Source organism: Aptenodytes patagonicus, chromosome 6 (assembly GCF_965638725.1).
Source record: "Aptenodytes patagonicus chromosome 6, bAptPat1.pri.cur, whole genome shotgun sequence".
Classification (NCBI taxonomy): domain Eukaryota; kingdom Metazoa; phylum Chordata; class Aves; order Sphenisciformes; family Spheniscidae; genus Aptenodytes; species Aptenodytes patagonicus.
In genome coordinates, this window is record NC_134954.1 from 4,203,749 (window position 1) to 4,223,786 (window position 20,038).

At 42.9% G+C, this 20,038-nt stretch overlaps 1 protein-coding gene across 5 annotated transcripts in view; it reads right to left on the bottom strand.

Moving 5' to 3' along the window:
- The window catches only part of DOCK10 (dedicator of cytokinesis 10), a 141,868-nt gene that overhangs the window by 9,569 nt on the left and 112,261 nt on the right, over positions 1-20,038 (bottom strand). For 4 of the 5 annotated variants that reach the window (XM_076340893.1, XM_076340889.1, XM_076340891.1 and 1 more), the window contains 14 exons: positions 19,838-19,939; positions 17,488-17,612; positions 16,672-16,784; positions 15,804-15,941; positions 14,044-14,226; positions 13,360-13,470; positions 11,732-11,947; positions 10,974-11,031; positions 10,545-10,643; positions 8,685-8,791; positions 8,073-8,195; positions 7,028-7,141; positions 853-999; positions 124-334 (listed from right to left, as the gene is read on the bottom strand). In XM_076340893.1, coding sequence (XP_076197008.1) covers positions 124-334; positions 853-999; positions 7,028-7,141; positions 8,073-8,195; positions 8,685-8,791; positions 10,545-10,643; positions 10,974-11,031; positions 11,732-11,947; positions 13,360-13,470; positions 14,044-14,226; positions 15,804-15,941; positions 16,672-16,784; positions 17,488-17,612; positions 19,838-19,939 — 1,847 coding nt within the window. The remainder of the gene's footprint in view (positions 1-123; positions 335-852; positions 1,000-7,027; positions 7,142-8,072; positions 8,196-8,684; positions 8,792-10,544; positions 10,644-10,973; positions 11,032-11,731; positions 11,948-13,359; positions 13,471-14,043; positions 14,227-15,803; positions 15,942-16,671; positions 16,785-17,487; positions 17,613-19,837; positions 19,940-20,038) is intronic. The other variant, XM_076340892.1, reaches the window with a different exon arrangement.

Below are 20,038 nucleotides of genomic sequence, written 5' to 3' on the forward strand. Positions count from 1 at the left end.
CGTATCATCCTACACAACACGCTGTGCCCACGGACTGCAGAAAACCCCGGCACATGAAAGGCATTGCGGGGCTTAACTGGCAAAGGTGGGATGGGAGGGGGGAAGCAGCCTGAGCAGACGTACTTGTCAGGATCGTGCGCCTCTTGCACTGCTCTTCTACACCTCCGTGCTTTTTTCCTGAGAGCGTGAAAGGTGTTTCAAACACAAAACGGTTGATGTTGTGATGCATTTCAAAGTCGGTCTTTCGATCTTCGGCTTCTTTCTCTTCAAAGAAAGGCGTGACATACGTCACCTGGATATACGCGTATTTTGGATCCAGGTCTTTGGGATTGACCTGTGTTAACAGTGGCAAACGTAGTAAAATTCTGTTAAGTGTGATAAGCTTCCAAGGCATCCATTATATTTCTGATGCTTTTACCTATCGTAGCAATACCGATTAAAACCAAGACTTCCAAACGTAGTATTCAGACCACAGATGAACACAAAGATATTTAACCAAGAGGCCCCTAAGAACAGTGGGACTTCTGAATATAGCCATTGGCAAAAGTAGATGAAAGCTAAATGAGAGAGAAAACAACCTGCTTCTGCATTACAGTAAACATCTGCAGGCTCTCTTGCAGGCATACGCTGGAATATGCCCTTTTCCCACTGACGGTGATGCCCTGCTATAACATGGCCGTTTCCATACAGCACCTGCCACGCCATACGGCGAGGGCCTTTTTTTGGTTGTAAACCTAGGTCACAGTAGTTTACACATACGCTCAGTTCACATTAATTCAAAACACAGCTCTCAAAACATCAACCGTGCACTCACTTCTCCCCCCTCGCGCAAAAACCGCACGTCTTTCGTACCTTGTTGGAATCCTGGATGATCTTCACGTTATCTATGCCAAACTTGTCTGCATAAAGCTTCATCAGCCTTTGCGAGATCTCAGACAAGCCGGTTAGTTTGGGTTCTTTATAGATATACTCTTTACCTTCCTCTTCTTCAAAAAACCCCTGTTTGGAAAGAAATGGAAGGATACAGTGAACACAACAGGCAGGGAGAAGCCTAGACAAGGTGCTTACATCAGGAATCAAGGTTGCCTGTATACCCACCAGAGCCTCCAGTATGCCATGTCCAGCACCCAAGTTAAACGCTTACCTCTCTCCACTCCTAGCAGACACGTACCTAGAGGTCTGCGTTTATACCGGTCTGGTATCTCCGAAGCCACCCAGGAAATAACGCATACACATTTATTCGTGTAAGAGACCTAGCTGTTTAAAGAGTTAAAGTGCTTTCTTGAGAATGCTAACGTGCGTATGATGAAAAAACCCTAAAGAATTAAAAATTGGACATTAAAAATTCTTTCAATTCTCATCATTTGGTTAAATTAACTCTTTCGGAAGCACTGCGCTAACAGAACACGAGTGTAACAGCTGTTTGCCGGATGCCCAGCCCAGCTGGGGTGCACGCAGCACGTTCTATCTGGGAGCTCCGTGTGCAGGTAAAGGCTGGGCACTGCGCGGGGCACCGCTGCCCGCGGCGATGTGCGGGGCACTCCTGCCCACAGCGACGCGCAGGCCCGTTGCATGGGGAGCACCAGTGAAGCGGTCTGCATCTGTTCAGGGCAGCTGAAGAGGAGCTCTGGTGGCACCTTGAAAGGCCATATGGAATTGCAGCATTTTCAGAGACTATTAGTAAATGATTTACATTTGAAACAGGAAAAAAAAAAAAAAAAGACACACAGACTGTGGTCCTTTGCAAAAAAGCTCAATCTCGTTAAGGTCATTTACTTATTACACTGGATGGACTTGGCAGAGCTTTAATAAAAGGCTCCATTGCAGAGCTGAACAAGAACCTGTCAGGCTTCAGAAGAAATGCCGACCGCAGAGAATTAACACAGCACTGCATCACGTGCAGGTGAGACGCTCAACTGCTACATGATGAACATGTACATCAACACTCCGGGAGAAGCTCTCCCAGCTGAGCAGAAAGCAGCAGGTGCCCCATTAACACGGACTGGATTTATCCCAACACCATGAGCAGCACCAGCCCTCCTCCTACGATTTCATATGCTGCCGCTGAAATCTGGCGGTATCAACCGCTGCAAGCTGTACCCAAAGTCTCCTCCTTTCACCTTAACGCAAAGTGACCCAGAGGAAAATGCCTGAAGCTGCAGGGATAAAGGGGAAAGGAAGACGGCATTAATGATATCAGACCCACGGCCCTTTACACTTAACATGATGTGGCTTGGAGAGCTAATTCTACAATATGCCTAGGCAAACTGCCATCCGTTGAAAAAGAAAGAAGCACGAATGAAGTCAAGAGATACCTGCAAAATCTCTTTGGAAGGTACTTGTGCAAAATCCAGCCTTTTCATGTTGAAGCGCATTTCAACTTTGGCCACTAAAACTATAGGCTAGGCAAATCTTCACAAAAAATATACAGAATTAAAATAAATGAGCTGTAAATTTCAATGTTTGTTTAGGAAAAAAACCTCTAAGCTTTATTTCAACAGGGATTAACAAATACGTGCATCTCTGGCTTCTCCTTCAGTGAGGACAAGGGGCAATAAAATTGTTTTTTAATTTAGCAAGTGCCAACAGCAACGTGGGCATTACTAGAAACCGATGACTAAGAGCTGCAACAGCAGCTTGTCTGACAGTATCTTAATCAGTCTCACAGTGACCTTCTAACATTGCACAGTTTTTAACAATATTACCAATTAAATCTTCGTAGACATACAAAGAACTTCACAGGTAATTAGAGAACGAATCTAGAGCTCAAATGCCGACACCCTATAAACATTTACTGAGCTGGGCAGGCAACTGACTTTCTATTGATTTCACTGAGAAAAGATCTGCGGGATCATAACCTGGCTTCTGATCTTGTTTCCACTGAAGCAAAACTGCTTTATGTGGGAAAACCTCATTAGTCTCATGCAACTGCACTCAAACACGCTACTCAGGATTGCTTCTGTCAAAAAACATCTGTTTTCTGTTACTATTCGATGTTTTCAACAAAGAGCCTCATGTTTTTCAAATTAATCACATAGCAAACTAGAATATAGTTTATCCCCTTAAACACTGATTCTGTGTATGTTTGCACGCTGGAACACAGTGTTCATACGTAAGCGCTAAATCTCTGTGCTGATGCTGCATGGCACACGTAAGATGAATCGGTATTGGTGGTTTTGCTTAAAACAAAATACATGAAAACAAACAACTAACAGATTTAGTCCTGTCTCTAATGCAAGAGACATCATTTAAGTACATATTCCCTACAGTATTTCAGCTGACAAGTGACAAGCAGAAGTTAATTGTGAGCTATAAATAATCGTGTCTGCCATATGCTGTATGTCTGGCAAAGACTACTGAAAGTGAGATTAAATACTTTTTAGGAGCCAAATATCCTCCAATTTCAGGATTCTAAAATATTAAGCAGCCAAGGTCACATTGTCAATGCATATCCCCAGATTATTTTCATACTGGTTGGTTTTGCTCTGCAAGAACAACGCAGCCTTACAGATGAAAATTATTACGCCGAGCAGCTGAGCGTAATGGAAGGGAGACGACCTCCCGGCGAGCAGGTTATTGGTTTCCGCCGAGCTCTGATGTGCCGAGAGTCAAGTTGTGACCTGGGACTGTCACCGTGGGAGCACTGAAAAGGCCCTTCTTCCTCCCCGTACGCCCTCAGCCACAGCCCCTGCAGCTCACAGTAAATCGGATTCTTCTCTGCCCTTCGCTAGAAGAATACACACCGTCCCTGCAGCTGCTGTGCTGAGGTAAAGCCGCCTGCTTTACCCGCCCAGAATTAGCATTTAATGGATCCTTCCTTGTCTGTATGGAGTGAGCGTCACCTCCTACGGTAAGGGAGCACGTTGCACTTTTTGGTAAGGAGACTACAGCTGTTTTATCACATTTGGAAAAGGGGACACATCTTCTGATCTTCAGACGTAAACCTGCAGTCAGCTTTCCGCTACGAAAACCTGCCCTCCAACTTCTACAGCTTCTTGCACAGACAGCAGGACAAAACCTCAGCTCTGTCTTTACCTAACGCCGCTCTGAAAACAAGTCTTGAACGTCTTTGCTTATCAGCACAATATGAATTTTCAGCACAATATGAATTTTCAGCTATTCAACATCTTTAACAGCTTTTTTTTTTTTTTAAATTCAAGAAAGATCTTGACTTCTCAAAACACCCATCTGGAAATAAAATCATAAGCACTGGCTAACGTGGCCACTTGGTGGTGCAATGAGATGTTGTCACCAAAGGCCCTTAACGGAGTTTGCAGTCTACAACAGCAGCTGCCATGAGATCCGGCTCTCTGAGCTGGCAAATAAAGCTCTCTGGCGAAAACAACCGACTACATCCTCCCTAAGGACTATGTTCATTCAAACCATCCTTCCAGAAGGTCCCTGCAAAAATGCAGAAATCAAATACCGTCTCCGCCTTCGCATGAAGAATGGTTTTCGGGTGCAGCTGCAGATTTTCTTTTTCCACTAAGAACCCACAAAATTCTCCCTGCAAGCAGTATTTGCAGTATTCTTTTGTCCTTTAATCTGCTTTCTGCAGTTTTTGTTTCCGTTAAGAAACGGCAGTGTTCCATTTTTACAAAACTTATGTATGTATATATTTATTATCGATACAATGGACAAAAATGTTTCATGAATAAATGCATATGTGTAATAATACATTTTTTATATGTGTGTGCTGACACATGTATCTACCCATAGGTATTTTATAGATCGATGTACGTGTAAGACTGCAAAGGAATCCTGTACCTGCATACCGAGCATCCCATACCTGCACACCGAGCATCCCATACCTGCACACCGAGCATCCCATACCTGCACACCGAGCATCCCATACCTGCACACCGAGCATCCCATACCTGCACACCGAGTTTTCTTCTGGGGCATTTCCTTTGTAGTGGCCCGAGCAGAGCAATTCATACTGGTTTACACTGGTCTAACTGTGTAATACTGGTAAAACCTGCAACCATTAGCTTTTAGGAGGAAGTGGGCAAAGTCTGCCAGAAGGACAAAAAAGGAGAATCGCTTTTAATGTTTTAAATGAATCGGGGACTGAGACTGCTTTCAGCACGGAGGCCTGCGATACTCTTGGCAACAGAAGGACGAAGAGGCCCCATACCTTTTCCACTGGCACAGCCAAAATGGGCGCAAGTGGCACACGGGAAAAAGGGACCGACAGAAATACAGAAAGGAAACCTTCCGAAGGGAAAAACATGCGGGCACAACCGGTATATGGGAACAGGCTGTTCCCTCTCTCTCTCCTTCCAGGTCAAGCTTCATCTGTAGCTCCCACACCTGCCATGGTGCTTCGTGTACCGTGAGCCCTCCTTAATTAGTTCTGCACACCCACTCCTATTTTCCTTGGTAAACGTGGCGCAAGTAATGCTGATGGGAATGATCTACCTTTAATTATTTGCACTGTGCCATACATTTTTGTCACTACGCCTCTGCAAGGAGCAATACAGAGCAGTCCCACTTTCTACCACGTAACATCTCTTCTGCAAAGGGAAAGGAGGAAGCTGTGCTTGTTTGCATTTGGAGCTCAGTGTCCGGGGCCACCGGGGAACAGACCGAGCAATACGCAGCTATGACAAATTCATATGCTTTAGAGCACTAAAGCTGTTTAAATGAAGTTGTCCTTGTGGCACTGGCAGCTGAGAAGTCATTGCACTGTAACAGAGATTTTAACCCAGTTCAGCAGAACTGCTGCAGCTAAATTACCCACTTACAAGTAGCTGCCTCTGGGAGAGCCCTGGCAAGAAGTTGCAAGTAGGAGAGTCCCACTTCCCCCATCTGCTGCCCCCGTTTTGAGGAAGGACTTGCCGTTGCCCTCTGACTCCCAATTTGCTTGCTCCTACAAGGGACTATCGGAGGCAGGTGGCTGCACCCTGCCCGGAGCGCTCCAGTTACCGCTGCCATACGTCGTAGAGTGCACAGGCCAGGAAAGCAGGCTTGCATTCAAACAGCATTAATGCTACACCGAGTTTTTCAACAGAGGAAGAAAGGGGTCCAATCCCACTCCCAGTGAAGCTGAGAGAAAAACTTTCACTGAGATGGATGCAGCATTGGGCCCCAAGGTGCACACACAACATGGCGACAGATACAGCTTGGTAATTCAGGTAACTGAACAAACAAAAATTAGTTTGCAGGATGCAACAATGAATGAAACGACGTTATTTCATCTGCCACGAACCAAGGAATCGAGAGCACAGGAGAGTTAATGTTAAGTAACAGTACAGGGAAGGATGGAGGACGTGTGAGGAGAATTAAACAAAACATGCAAAAGAACTAGACTTACCACAGCCTTGAATAAGATCAAAAGGAGAAAAGAGCAAATTTCTGCATTAAAATCTAGTTAGCAAACAGAATGATTCACATCAATCTGTTGTTTACACACCTTATTATTTTAGAGTTAAGGAGATTGTGTGCTTGCCAAAACCAGGTCTTAAAAGAACATGCTGGATCGCTACACTGGTTCATAGCGGAAGAAAGCACAAAATAATGCTCTGAGGATGCTGAAGCACAGCAGAGGGAATAAAACTATGCTACAGTATATTGCACAGAATCAGAGGTGGCCTGAAAGCAGAAGTCAGAGTCAGTGAGAAATACAACAAAACATCTACTGCATACTGCTCTGCTTTAAGCTCTATTTGAAGAGGGGGCCATATAGCAAAGATGTCTTATCTGGTTTTATTTAAGTTTTACTCTGAAAAAAACCCCACCCTGCCTCTGTCTCAGTTTTGCTTGATGAAGTCAAGAACTAAAGCTGATGTACAGGTCTGTTCTCCGTTATACCACTAAATCCACAGCAGCAGTTTACACAGATGCAACTGAGTGCTCTCTCTTCTGAGTAAAATCCGCCTTGGAGTATGACCCACGAGGCACTTTCTACCCCACGGTTCCCTGCCAAGTGTTTCCCTGTTTTAGCTTCCCTGAAATACATCAGGATTAGAAGAACGTGGCTGAAATCTGGGAATCTGTAGAGACAGAACACCACAACTGGACTTACCTGCCCATAAAATGCAACACGGTAATATCGCCCAAAGAGACGCTTCTCAGAGTTCACTACTTCTGCAACCTTCAGGTACGAGCGGTGGATGTCGTAGTACAAATCGGACAGCCTCTGCATCAAGAAACAAGGAGAGCGAGGGGAAGTGAGAGAGCACGACTACTTTGGGAAATGACACAAAGGCTCTACGCGAGCATGGCTTGTCTTAACCGGACCACCAAACCTTTGCAAAGACGGCTGCACGTGCTAAGGCTTGACCTTGTCAGCAGCCACTAAAGATTCATTTCAAGGTTTGTGTCATCTTCTGAGCACACAGTTTTGTGGCAGCGGGTGCCTTTGTGTACAGGGTCACACAGGAGGGCAAGCATCCCACCGTTGGGCAGTGGCAGGGACCTACTAAGAGGTCAGAGAACCCAAGCGTCCTATGTGCAGGCGAGAGCAGGGCGCCAATAACTCCAATCACCTCCCAACCCCATGCAAAGACACGCTATCCACAATTACGACTAAAAAGCACTTTCTCGGGACAGTGAGCCAAAATTTCAACTAAGTTTAAATCTGAGGACCTGCTTCCTCGGCATACAGCTTATAGCTACCTACCTCTTTGCTTTTTTTAAATTTAAAACCAGAAAAATCAGTAAATGAGATTATCATCTGGTTATCCATTATGTATTGAAATTGCCAAGTAAATAAGAAATGAAGAAATCCTGGCATTGTGAAGAGATCACGCAATTTATCAGCAGTTTCTAAACTTAAATACAATGTAAATGTGCTCTTGGTTTAAAAACACACGTAAAAATTCACATCCACCGGCTAACACAAGAGGTTTGTTTGAAAATTTTTTGTTCATTTATTGTTGTACTGATACTGAGAAGAGGAAGGTAAGGTACCAGAGTTTTTAATTTACTCACAGCGCAAAGCATTAAAAGGAGAAATTACAGACAGGAAGAAAAAACCATTCCTTTTAAAGAAAGCACTTTTTTAACCTAAAAATTTTGATCTTTACTGTTGTCTTAAGATAATTTAAAAAAAATGTAAACCAACTTACTTTAAAGTCCCTCTGCTTCTCAAAAACAGCAATGATAGGCTTGTTAACCTCAGCAATAAGCTCATATCTCTCAGACTTCCACAGATATTCGACACACAACTCCAGCTGCTCCACAAGAACATTCTGCAATTCCACAAATACAAATAGTTCAGTGACTCAACAGCTGGTGGCATTTAATTAACAGCAATGCATCAAAAGGACGTACCCACTATCTCATTTTTGTTCTCTATCTCCTGTATTAAGGTTTATTTCAATGATGCAATGTTTAATGAGGTATTGGTGACCTAGCTCTTCTTTAGATTAAAAAAAACCTGAAATAACAGTAACATGAAAATACTTGAATACTTGACATCTCATTCAGAAGAACGGGTTTGCTTCGTGGGCTCCCCCCTGCCCTAACTTCCAGCTCTGGTACTTCATGTTCTGGTTAGCTAAACACCTACCCCTGCTATTTAGTACAACAGCTATGACGTTTCACTCAAAAGCTGTGCACCTTTTAATACGGCGTGAAGTACGCGCTCACGAGAATTTGGTGCAACACGCACAGGCTTCCATTAGAAATAACACCCTCTGTTAATAGAGAAAAAGTACATAAATGTTAATGCTGCTGACCTCGTTATAGGGAGTATCTTGCATCCCGGAGTCTTCCTTCATAGCACCTTCTTCTTTAATGTTGGGGGTAATGCTCAGAAAAGCAGGCCATCCCATGGAAAATAAGCCTTGAAGTGCAAGTCATAACAACGTCAATGAGCGACTGAATAACCAGGTAATTCAAAAAGTTATTGGATGCCATTAAAACTGAGAGATTTTGTTTGACTGGATTTCACAGCCCAAGTGATGGGAAGCACAAATGGAACTGACTGATTTTATGAGACTATTACACATTTTCTCTATGATATAAATCCACCTGTCCATGCAAAGGGTAACTATAACATTTTCCTGATGCAATCTCATTCCTCTCTTTGGCATTTCGGTTCCTTAGCTGTACAGTGCTGGCAGTCCTTGTAAAACTACATGTGCCAACACTCACCTATACGGGAATTACCATCGCAGGCTGAGGCGAGACAATTTATACTCGTGAAACCAGCGCTGCGACTCCTGGCCTGACCGACAGACGGTTAACGCTGCATGCTGGGACCTGCACTCGTCCCACCCGTCAGGTTTCCCAAGCGAGAGGGGCACAGTCGCCCCAAGCTCACTGCAGCCGACGGGGAGACGGACGCTCCGGAGCGCGGTGCGCCTTTGCTGGGCTCCAGGACACCCTGGCAGCGGCTCTCCTTACCCTGCCCAGGGTCAGCAGCGCGACCGCAGCCTAACCGAGGAACTCTCCTGGAGAAAGCTCAGGCCGGTGGCAGAAGCTGCTGATGGGAAGGCTCACAAGGATTAAAATCGAGCTTACATTTAATATTTGCTAAGCGGGGGCCTTAGTGCAACGGTCGCAGAAGGAACAACTTACACAGGCATTGCACGTTACAGATCAGGCAGAGTCTGACCCACAAAGATTTTACTACCGCTCTTGAACGGCGAAGGTAAACCTGCCAGTGGAGGCGACGAACTCCTGACACGGTTCGTGTTCAATTTAAAAGCAGGAAAACGCTAGTAAGGCACAATTAAAAAGCTAACCTTTACACACTGAGACAGAGGGGCTCCTTCCTTTCTGTCAAGTTTTGAAAATCACTTAAACATAGGTTTAAAATGACCCACAAGTTCTTCGCTCCACCTACTGTGATCTGTTATCCACGCGAAGTATTTTACCACTAGTGAACCATCTCCGAATTATTGCTCTTCCCAGAAAGCTTCCTTCTAAAAGGATGCATTTTTCCATCTCACCCACAGACACTTCCAAGTGTACCGGAGAACCACGGTCTTTCCAAAACTAACAGTTTTCTCTTCCCCAGATATTTGCCCTTGCCCTCAGAAATTGCTCTTTGTGAAAACTGCTAAAATATCTCATGCCGAGATTTACTTTGAAATACACATTTCATAAGCTAAATAACCACTGGCATAGAAGCATTTAATAATATAAGCCTGCACTTTATTTCTCTAATAAGCATCACAGATTAAAAAAAATAAATAAAGATTTATCTATACTAAGTTACATATGGATCACCAGACATTAATTCCGCCCCCGTGCCCTCCCAGCTTTGGCGAGTCAAGGAATTGGACGTGGATTTGCGTGCTAAACACCAATTGACCTGAGAGGGATTTCTGTTGCCCATGAAGAGCAGGCTGCTCTCTCGCTGAAAAAGCCCTTAACCAGAGACATTCTGAGCAATTCATCAAACCAGCCAAAGAGCATCAGGAAAGTAACAGACGACGTTTCCGACGTTACTTGCTTGCTATTACAGCCATCAACATGCACTACAAATATTTTCGCTTCGGTAGGTATTTTTCCAGATCAACTGGAGAACAGTAATTTGATTCCCTACTTATGTTATTCGACCCATAAACAGGCACGGTTAGAGCACTCACTTCCTCCATTGTGAGTTGTTAGTAACACATTACTATCAGAGACTTGACCATCTTCCAGGAGCATACGTGAGGTACAAATCTTTTCCATTTTCCAGTAACCTATGATAGTGTAAGATGGTATTAGTACACCGCTACTGGTATGTGTTAATACATGCATATTTAATAACAACAGGCTAACAAGTGAAGCATTCTCTTTTAGCACTAGCTTACTAAACATTTAATTAACCCTCTTTACACAAAACACACACTTTCACTGTTCCAGTGCTAAGACTAGCATTTACGATGTATTTTAAAAATAAAATATTCGGGAAGAATTCAAGCAGCTTTAAGAATACTTTATATATAAGGAAGGAAAGCAGGACAGCCAAAAACTATTTTCAGCAATAATGTTTATAAATACATAGTTGGTTTTGAATACGTTGATCTTACCCTTTCTTTTCAGGTACTCCGCAATGAGAGCGGCGATATGAATATAGCACATAGCAGCCTGTAACGAGAGACCAAGATACATGTATACGTTAACGTGCCCTGTAGGACTTACAGCACACATACGATAAGGAGCACCTACTTTCATCACTGTCAAGTCATGCTGCAGAAAAGGGAAGACAAAATTAATATAACCATTTAAGAAAATAAAGGATTAAATGACGAAGTCCTTCCCGAGTGTGAATTTCACTAGATGTCTTAGGTAAAAGCATAGATTTGCTCAAGAAAACCATCCAGATTACTTCATAAACAAGATATTCCTGGGTTATGCACCGGAGTTTTGCATCACCCATTTAATTTTTGATGAGAAGGACAACGCCTTATAAACGAAGCTCCTCTCCTATGCCATAGCGGGGGAGAAGAAAATCCTTTATTTAAGTTATGCACTGCTCATAACCTCATCTACACTACACCTACCGTGCCTGTTAGGGTTAAGCAGCAGAGACGCTAACGCGATACTGACCACAGCTTCCCCGTCAGACATTTTCAAGTCTTGCTCAAGCACCTATCAGGCAAACTGGGATAATGAGCACATCACGTTTCTAGGTGTTTTGCAAACCTGTCTTCCTCTAATTTCAAGCATACGGGAGGCACTGTATGATTCTCTTAAATCACTACTGTTGTCTGTCTTTCAGAGCCCTTTTCATCAGAACATCTCAGCCTAAAGACAAGTGGATTTCCTATTCATTTATTCACATTACCTCTGACAAATCTCCGTTTCTTGCGTGAATCTTGGCCATGCTTTCAAGCCACGTCCTACGTAATTCAGGTGTGCTGGCATATGAATTTGCTAGGCTGTACTGCAGATCCACAAGCATCTCAGGGTCTTTCTCATGCTCCTTCATCTGAGCTGTGGCCATTAAAACCGTTCTGATGCGTTTGGTCAGATCCTTCACCTCTGCTGGGAAATTAACGTTCTTTGGGAAAGATAAGCAATACATCACTAAAACCATCCACAGAGCCACCTGCAGCACCCCCGAACGAGCTAAAGTCCTGCTTATGGAAGACCTTCTTCCCCTTCCCCAATTCAGTAGGCTTCGAAGCAGAGTCACAGTTCCACAGCACGTACACGTTGTACACAAATCCTTGCCCTTTTTTTACTGATGTGTCATAGCACCTATAGATATCCCAGCCAGTCAGCTGTACCACTGCCCGTATGCAGCAACTCCGCTCAAGTCAGCAAACGGAAGCGTTTGTTCCTCGGTTGCGTACTGGATCGGGAACCGGATTCTCGTGCGCTTTCAGCTGACAAACAGCACTGTGCGCTCTAGATAGTCCTGCTTAACTACCCTCACAGCATGTTTCACCGCAGTGAATGAAGCACAACAGTCTGGCTCGTCTCACACTGCGCAAGATTAAAACAGAGTCCTTGTATTACTCATATCAGCTGTTCTCAACATATGTAACTCAGCTCTGCAGCTTCTCTTTTTCAGATGGGCGATGAAATACATTTCTATTTTCAGACTTTTTCCCCCTCATTCCCTTTGTTTAAAAGCCAAAACATCCAGAAAAATTAAATGAAATTAAATGCTCCCTCCTCTACGTCACACAGAGATGAGTGTGACACAGAAGCGGTGTGACTGACTGCAGTGCTGGGAAATCAAAGCTGGACTTTGGAAACAAATACAATTGTAACTGCATCTTATTAAATAAGACTTCAAATTACTTATGCTAATTTTCTACCGATTTGCTTACACTAACTTTATTGTTAACCTCAGTGGAGATACCCTAAAGTCACCTTCAGAGAAGGAAAAACACCTCCCAAGTATAAAATTCAAAATGCACGTTGACAAATGTTTGGACAGGAATTGTAAAAATTAAAACTTGGAATCCTCTTCCAATACCTTTAGTACAGACAATGAATATAATAGCAATGGTAACTAATCTAAGAGCTAAGTGCCTTTTTCAGGGGGTTAGCAAGCTGTTACAAAACCCAACTGTTGGGCATGCTTTTGCTACACATTTACTGAACAGACTCAAGGGACAGTTTGTAGACTAAAAATTGTCTGTCAACTGCAATTGTGTTTCATTAGTCACAATGCATGATACCTTCTCTGACATCAGGCAAATGAACAAAATAAGCAGTCAATAACAAATAATACGATTTTCAAATAAAAATCTCGCTTTTTTGTTTTAAAAATTATTTTCAATTCTCAAGCTTCTGAGTCGCAAACATTTTCATGAATTTCAGGCTGCCTGAAAAAGGCACACTGTGAATGCATAAATCACTGTCTAATAAAAGCCAGCAATTTTATTCACTGAAGCACTTGCTCCTCTGAAATTGTTGACCTTTTGCAAGAGGCAGTGATTGACAAAAAATGTTTCTTACTTTCATCTGCTTGTCTCCATTAGCAAAATTATTTATAATTGCAAGTGAATGTTGAAAACGAGATCCGCCAATCCCCGCATCCGCTATCAGCTGGCTCACTGCTTTGATGAGCTGCACAGGGGGGAGCAAACACAGGCTGCAATTAGTAAAGAAAATCAAAGTTTCTGAATAGGTTTTAATCCCTATTTTAGTATGACCTGAGGTACCAGGCTAGCAGAGATGCACTTTCATACCTGTCTTAAGAAGATAACATATACAAACGCAAGGACTGAGAGTAATCTTTCCAACGTTTGTAATTGCTCGCATTTTGCGGTGTAAGCGCATTGTTACTGGACTTCACATTTCTGTTACCATACTGTCAGATTCTGTTTAGTTCCTTCATCAGCTATGTTCTCACTGCTGTAAGCAATGCACCCGAATCAAGAATAGCCGTTTATCTGGCTATTTATTGGCTATGCGGCTACATTCACAGCTGTTGTCTCTCCCTGGAACAGAGCCGAGCAGCCCAAGAACAGCAGAGAATCCAGCCCTATGTCTTCAGACTTGGCAGGAAAATCAAGCTGCCACAGAGAAGCGCCTGTCTGAGGACTCCAAAAGAATTGCTTTGCTACCATGCATAAAAATAATAATGATAAAAACCAACGCGCATCAGGTAAATACTGATGATCTTCACACTTCACTTACCTGTAGATGGGATCTGACTATTGATTTCTGCTTGTTGAATTCAAAGTTCTTTCTCATGAAAAAATAAAGAAGAGCAGATGCCTCTGTCTGAGTTGAACGGGATCTATGGTTACAACACTTCAGGATTTCATAGCAGAGTGAACCGCAGAGATCTGCTTGTCCTTGGAAGAATGCCGATGGGAACTATCGAAAAAAATGTGTGAATATGTTTAGCACTACTCTCAGGCCTTGGTACAGTTATTCGGAGTCAATACTTGTTTCTGTTAAGCTTTCAGTAAAAACAACGCTCTCTCCCATATTCATTCACACCAGGGTTTAGTGAAAAAAATCAGCCACCGGCTAAACATAATCCCATGTGCAAATTAAGATTAAGTAAAGACCGCACGCAGGTTTTCATACAAACACCGTATGCAATGCGACAATCAAACTGGCCTCCGGGAAGTCCGGACAGCAGCTGGCACACGGCAAGCATAAAAGCAGAGCAGCCCATCTGCAAGGAATGCAGAACAGCTAACGGGGGAAAGCGTGTGTGGGGCTCTGCACTACTATAAAAGCTGTTCAGGAGAAAGGAGATACTTTGAGTAGCAAAGCCAGTGAACTTCCAGCAGTCAAGGGTTTGAACAGCAGGAGACAGAGAGCGAAGGATGGCTCTCCAGACCATACCTACTATTTATCAGCAGGGTGAATATAACAGAAGACAGATTGAGGAGAGGTGGAAGACGTACATATTGGCTACAGATCTCAAGTACCGCCCGAGAGGTTCTGCTGCAGGAACCACGACCGATCCCTGTTCCCACAGAACTACGAAGAGAGGATTCAATCCCGAGAGCTACAGGATGAATGAAAAGGGCGATCCTGGATATTTATTCATCCTCCCCACTGCACAGAGTTCTTCCGTTCCTGACTGTCTGGTATGTAATTTAAAGCTGTCTGTGGATGGTTTACTTGATATTTCCCCCATGTCCTCAAGCTACGTTACTGGGAGAAGCACGATTTCCTCCTTTCCCCCGAGATAACAACCAGAAGGAGGCCACATGGTTTAAACTGATCTACACTGTTGTGTTTCATAGAAACATCTGGGAGATCAGGCCAGCCTTGCTTATTCTCGCTTCCCCATAGCAATTGTGTGCTACATTTTGGTTAGTTTTAAGAGGATCTCATCTAAGTCTATGACTTGGAAATTGTGCAGCCGTTGCAGTTGGCGCAAAGCGTCTAACTGCCCATGACCATTTACATATGTGCAATGCAAGCAAATGAACAGTTGGACACGTAAGCACGTTTCTATGTTGCAAACAAGGTATTTGTAAAACCGTATTAGTTTGGATGAACTTTTGGTGAAGTGTACAGAATACTCTCCTGCTAGCTCCTCGGAGGACAGCTGTAATCATTCACCGCTGGATTCTGCAACCCAGGTATCCGCCGTGAAGACCATGGACCTCTACGGTTTTAAGCTTTCTTCCACGGGTGGTAAAAGCATGAAAGCCAACGACATAGCCAGATACCACAGACCTGGACATTACTTATCTAGTTACTTTAGAAGTTTCACTCTCTTAGTAAATTTTTAATGTTCCAAAACAGGACTGATTTTTCAGATATTGTGAACTTCTCACTTTTAATCAGCAATAAATCAGATCATCTTTGTCAGGAACGAGCGTTAACACGGTGAAGTTCAGAACTCTTTCAAAGTACCCAACTGTCCTCAAGCTGCACTTGCTGTAACATCTTAATAGGCCAGACTAACAGAATAAAACCATAGTTACCTTGCCTACAAACAGCCGTAGGGCAGCAAAGACGTGCTTGAGAGCCACTGCTGACTGGTTGATTTGCAAAAAGAGCATGTGCGTGTCAAAGACTTTCTTCATCAATGCATTCTGGCAATCAGATTGCTGGAGCTGCCTCTGAAAAGTTCACAGACAAGACAGGACATTCTGGTTATTAAAGTGAATAAACAGAAGAAGGATCTGCTGGACTTTACATCGGAGTGTTCCTAGGGAGATTTTTTTTTTCAATGTAAAATCTCTGCGGATGAGGCATTCCCAGCTTGCTGCAGACTCTTTTTACTTGCAGTTTTTCAAGGACAGCTCTTTCCTATGCCTGTACTCCTACTTGTGGATGGCATACGCTAGATTTAAGGGCTAGGGTGGCAGAAAGGAGACACTAACTCTAAAAGGAGCTGCCTGCTGTATTGTAGCTGTGAGACCTTCAGCAAGCCATCTGGGCCAATATTCATAGAGCAATTTTTAAAGAGGCAGAGGATCCACCTGCTGACTTGAAGAGATATAGGTGATAAGCAGTTTGGAAATCTTTTGTCTAAAGTCTCTGAAATCTAGTGGGATAAGCATGATTCGGGTAAGGTGACGGATTAGTAGATGCACTACGCTTTCAGGCAGAGCAGGGCTGTGCATAGCCCTGGATACACAGGACGCTCTTCCACAGCCTTCTATTCAGTTTGGGTACTACGAGTCAATTCCTTCTTAAAATCGAGGGCTGGCATATCTTATTTCCCCATCCAATTCCCAACGTCTCAGGCATTTCAAGTCTTCTGTGTGCCTGCTCCCCCAGGCCCTCCTCCCACCACATATCCCGCATGGCACCAGTTCAAGCAGAAAACGAAACGGCAAAACGTACCTGGTGATTCAGAGTGTAGAGACACAACAGGTCAAGGATTGTGAGGGAAACTTCTGTAGCGATGTTTGCCTCTGTGTCTACATACTGTACAATGTCCGTTTCATTGGAGCTGCCTGCAACATATAAAAAGCAAGATGACAAACAATCTTCTGAGTGTAATTAAAGATGATGTAATTCTGCAACCTGGTCATTAAGTCTCAGCACAGTAGAGATGGGGGCCTAACCGTACATTTAACCCAAGGGGTGTTTTGAAGAAAACTGCTCACAGGAGATGAAAGGAGAGGGAATTTGAGTCAACTTTTACCAGCTGCACCAGTGATGCAAGTATATTCTTTCATGCAAGTATATTCTTTCATTGTCATTCTGTTTGTCCACAAAGGAAGAGAGAAGCCTCATCAGAAAGTGGGACAGATGACTTCGATCTCATAATTTAAAGAACCTTCTGTCATGAAAGATCACTTTTATTGCTGCGTCTAATAAATGTAATATTTCAGCCAGTGTACGTCTGCTTGTACAGCAAGGTACATAACCATAGATGCAAAAGATGCCGGGAAGCGGGGAATAACTTGTCATTAAGGCTATTTAAATATGTCAGGTTATTGTAATTAATTTTGTTTCTAAATGAACTTGGACCAAATTTAAGCTCAGATTTCTTAGTCTCCTGAAAAAAAGGCAGAGTCAGCAGTTCTATTTATATTTAGGCTCTTCTCTTTGGGCTGTCTTCCACTGGCACTCATGAAGACAGATTTAATTGTACAGAGCCTGATCCAAACCCCATAGAATTCTGGTGGGAAGTAAATAATTTTTTGTACTTACTTGCAGTGCTGCTGTCTATCATCTGCAAGAGTTTGGGGTTAGAAAGTGCATTTTTGCCACGGATTATTGGTAACGTTTGAGATCTGTGATGCTTGTGGCCATCGTGACTAGAAGTAGAATGCATCCTGAAATTGAAAGTTACCATTAAAGAACAGAAACAAAGAATAAACTATCATGCCTATACAGAATTTTTCCGTGTCAGAATTTTCTGCAGCACTTCTCAAAGGCTAAGTTAAACAAACTGATGCAAAATTTTTCAGAGAAACAAAGATGAAGAAGAAAGTCAGTGAGGTGGACAAAACAAACAGATGCGCTGTGATTTCTTGAGATCACAGGAGACAAAACACTCATTGAGCACTGGAAAAAAGCATCAGCTTAAATAGCTGGCTGATGTTCAGAAAACTGCCTTTGGGTGAAGAGAAACTGAGATGAGTTCTGTTAACTCGGAATACAAGAAAAATGTATCCTGCTCACGAAAGAACTAATACAGCTTCTATGAGGGGGGAAAAAAAAAGATGACAATCCAACAATGACAGTAAAAATATGCACGTGCGCATGTATGTGTTCTTTTAACCCTCTTTGATGCTGACAAACACATCATTAATTTATAATGAGAAGCTTAGAACTAAAATACCAATACTTATCATAATTTTTGAAAGGATTTTGAATTTGTAACCACTATAGAATTCAGGAGGATTTAACATCTCTCAAAATTCAGGTCACTTAGTAAAATACACTTTTATTTAATTTCTTTAAAAAAAATGTAGCTTCCTAATTTTGCATAATTTGAAAATATTCTAGGACGGAATTACTTCCTGCACCTAGCTAAACCCTCTTTTATGTTGGTTATTTTTACAAAAATAAGTTAGAAAATTAAAATTTCAGATTTAAAAACCAAAAAAGTTCCTAACACAGGTACGGAATTGATGGCCAGACTTTTGCCAGTCGATGTGATAAAGTCTTCCATTAATGGTCACAGCGGAAGGATTTGGGTGACATCCTGGCAAACTAGTGGATTGGAAACCTGTGGAAATTTGATCTCAAGGGGGTTTTTTTTTTGGGTGGGCGGTAGAAAGTCTGGTTTCATATGAACATTTCAGCAAACTGAAATACGTAAATGCAAGTGCAAGTTAGAGCTGATCACCAGCAATACTGCAACTCTCGACTCATCATCAAAAAAAGCTCTTTATCACAACAGGCCAAACAAACACCCATTTGGACAACAAATGCTGATCAGTCAGGGGGTAAAGTGCGAACGCCCTGGAGACAGCAGAAACGTGACTTTATTTTCTGGATCGCCACCATGTTGGTTCATCTGCAAACGTGCAATAAAACAACAGTCTCCTAAAGGCTGCTTGCCAGTTCCAGCTGGGAAGCATCAGCGCTGCTTCTTGAAAACCGCACCGTAGAGGAACAAGGAAAGAAGTACGGCAGAGAAAGCATCTTTTCTCCCCTTTGTTCCACTCCAAGATACATACTTATAATGGTGAGCATATTCTAGCTATACGTAAGTGAGAAAAGTCGATGATCCAAGCCCATGAGGAGGGGGGACTTTCTCACCATGCTCTTAGATACAACCACAAGCTGCAGAGTCAAAAGTTTGCTTTCTCTCTAGAGTTTTACAATATTAACATGAAAAGGATCCCACTTTCCCCTAAAAGGATCCAAAAGATTATTAAAGATGTGCTGCACCTGCAGCTTATTACCATGCAGGCCATGAAAATGATTAAATCTTGCGATGTTTAGACTAGGAAGATGGAGGAAAAAAAGACTAGGAAAGAAAGATTCTCTAACTGGCAACATGGACGTAACAGTATAGGACTATGCTACGCTAAGCAGCATGGAAGTAAGAAGATGGGTGTCAAGCAAACCTAGTCTTAAGTTTGACTTTGTGTTGCTAGATTACTTTCCCCCTCTGCAAGCCCGGGTTACTGGGGAGAAACGAACCCCTCGATACTGTAAGTGCATCCGTAGATACTTACCCCTAAAGCAGTAAGATTCCATGAAAGCATAAGGTTGCAGACCTATGAATTCCTTCAGGTTGGGGAAACCTGTGGATTATCTTTCAGATAGGGATTTGAGCTGAAAACAGCAGCTACTGTTTCTGCGATACTTAACAACATTGACAGTAACTAAGATCCTTCTGAACACAGCATTTTAAACAACAGCTTATAAGTCAAGCTGAAGTTAAAGGGACTCAATTCTTTTACGGTTTATGGCTTTGGGGGCTCTGAAACGCGTTACATGTCGTGTCAACCTCTTTTCAGTCAACACTGTGACTGTATGAAGGCTGGAGGATGACAAGACAGACTGTGGTTTTATAGGAGTTAATAATACAACGTGTCATTACCATTGTGAGAGCAGACCCGATGCCTGGCCAGAGGAGTTCGAACCTTTAAGGGTTCCATTATTCTGGGTGGCCTGAACAAACTTAAAAGCAGCAGCAATTTTCCTGTTAAGAGAAAATAACTGTTAAATCTGTTACGGAACGTGACATTGATTTTGCCACGCCTCTGAAGATTAAACACAGGCCTGACAAAACCTGCCATGG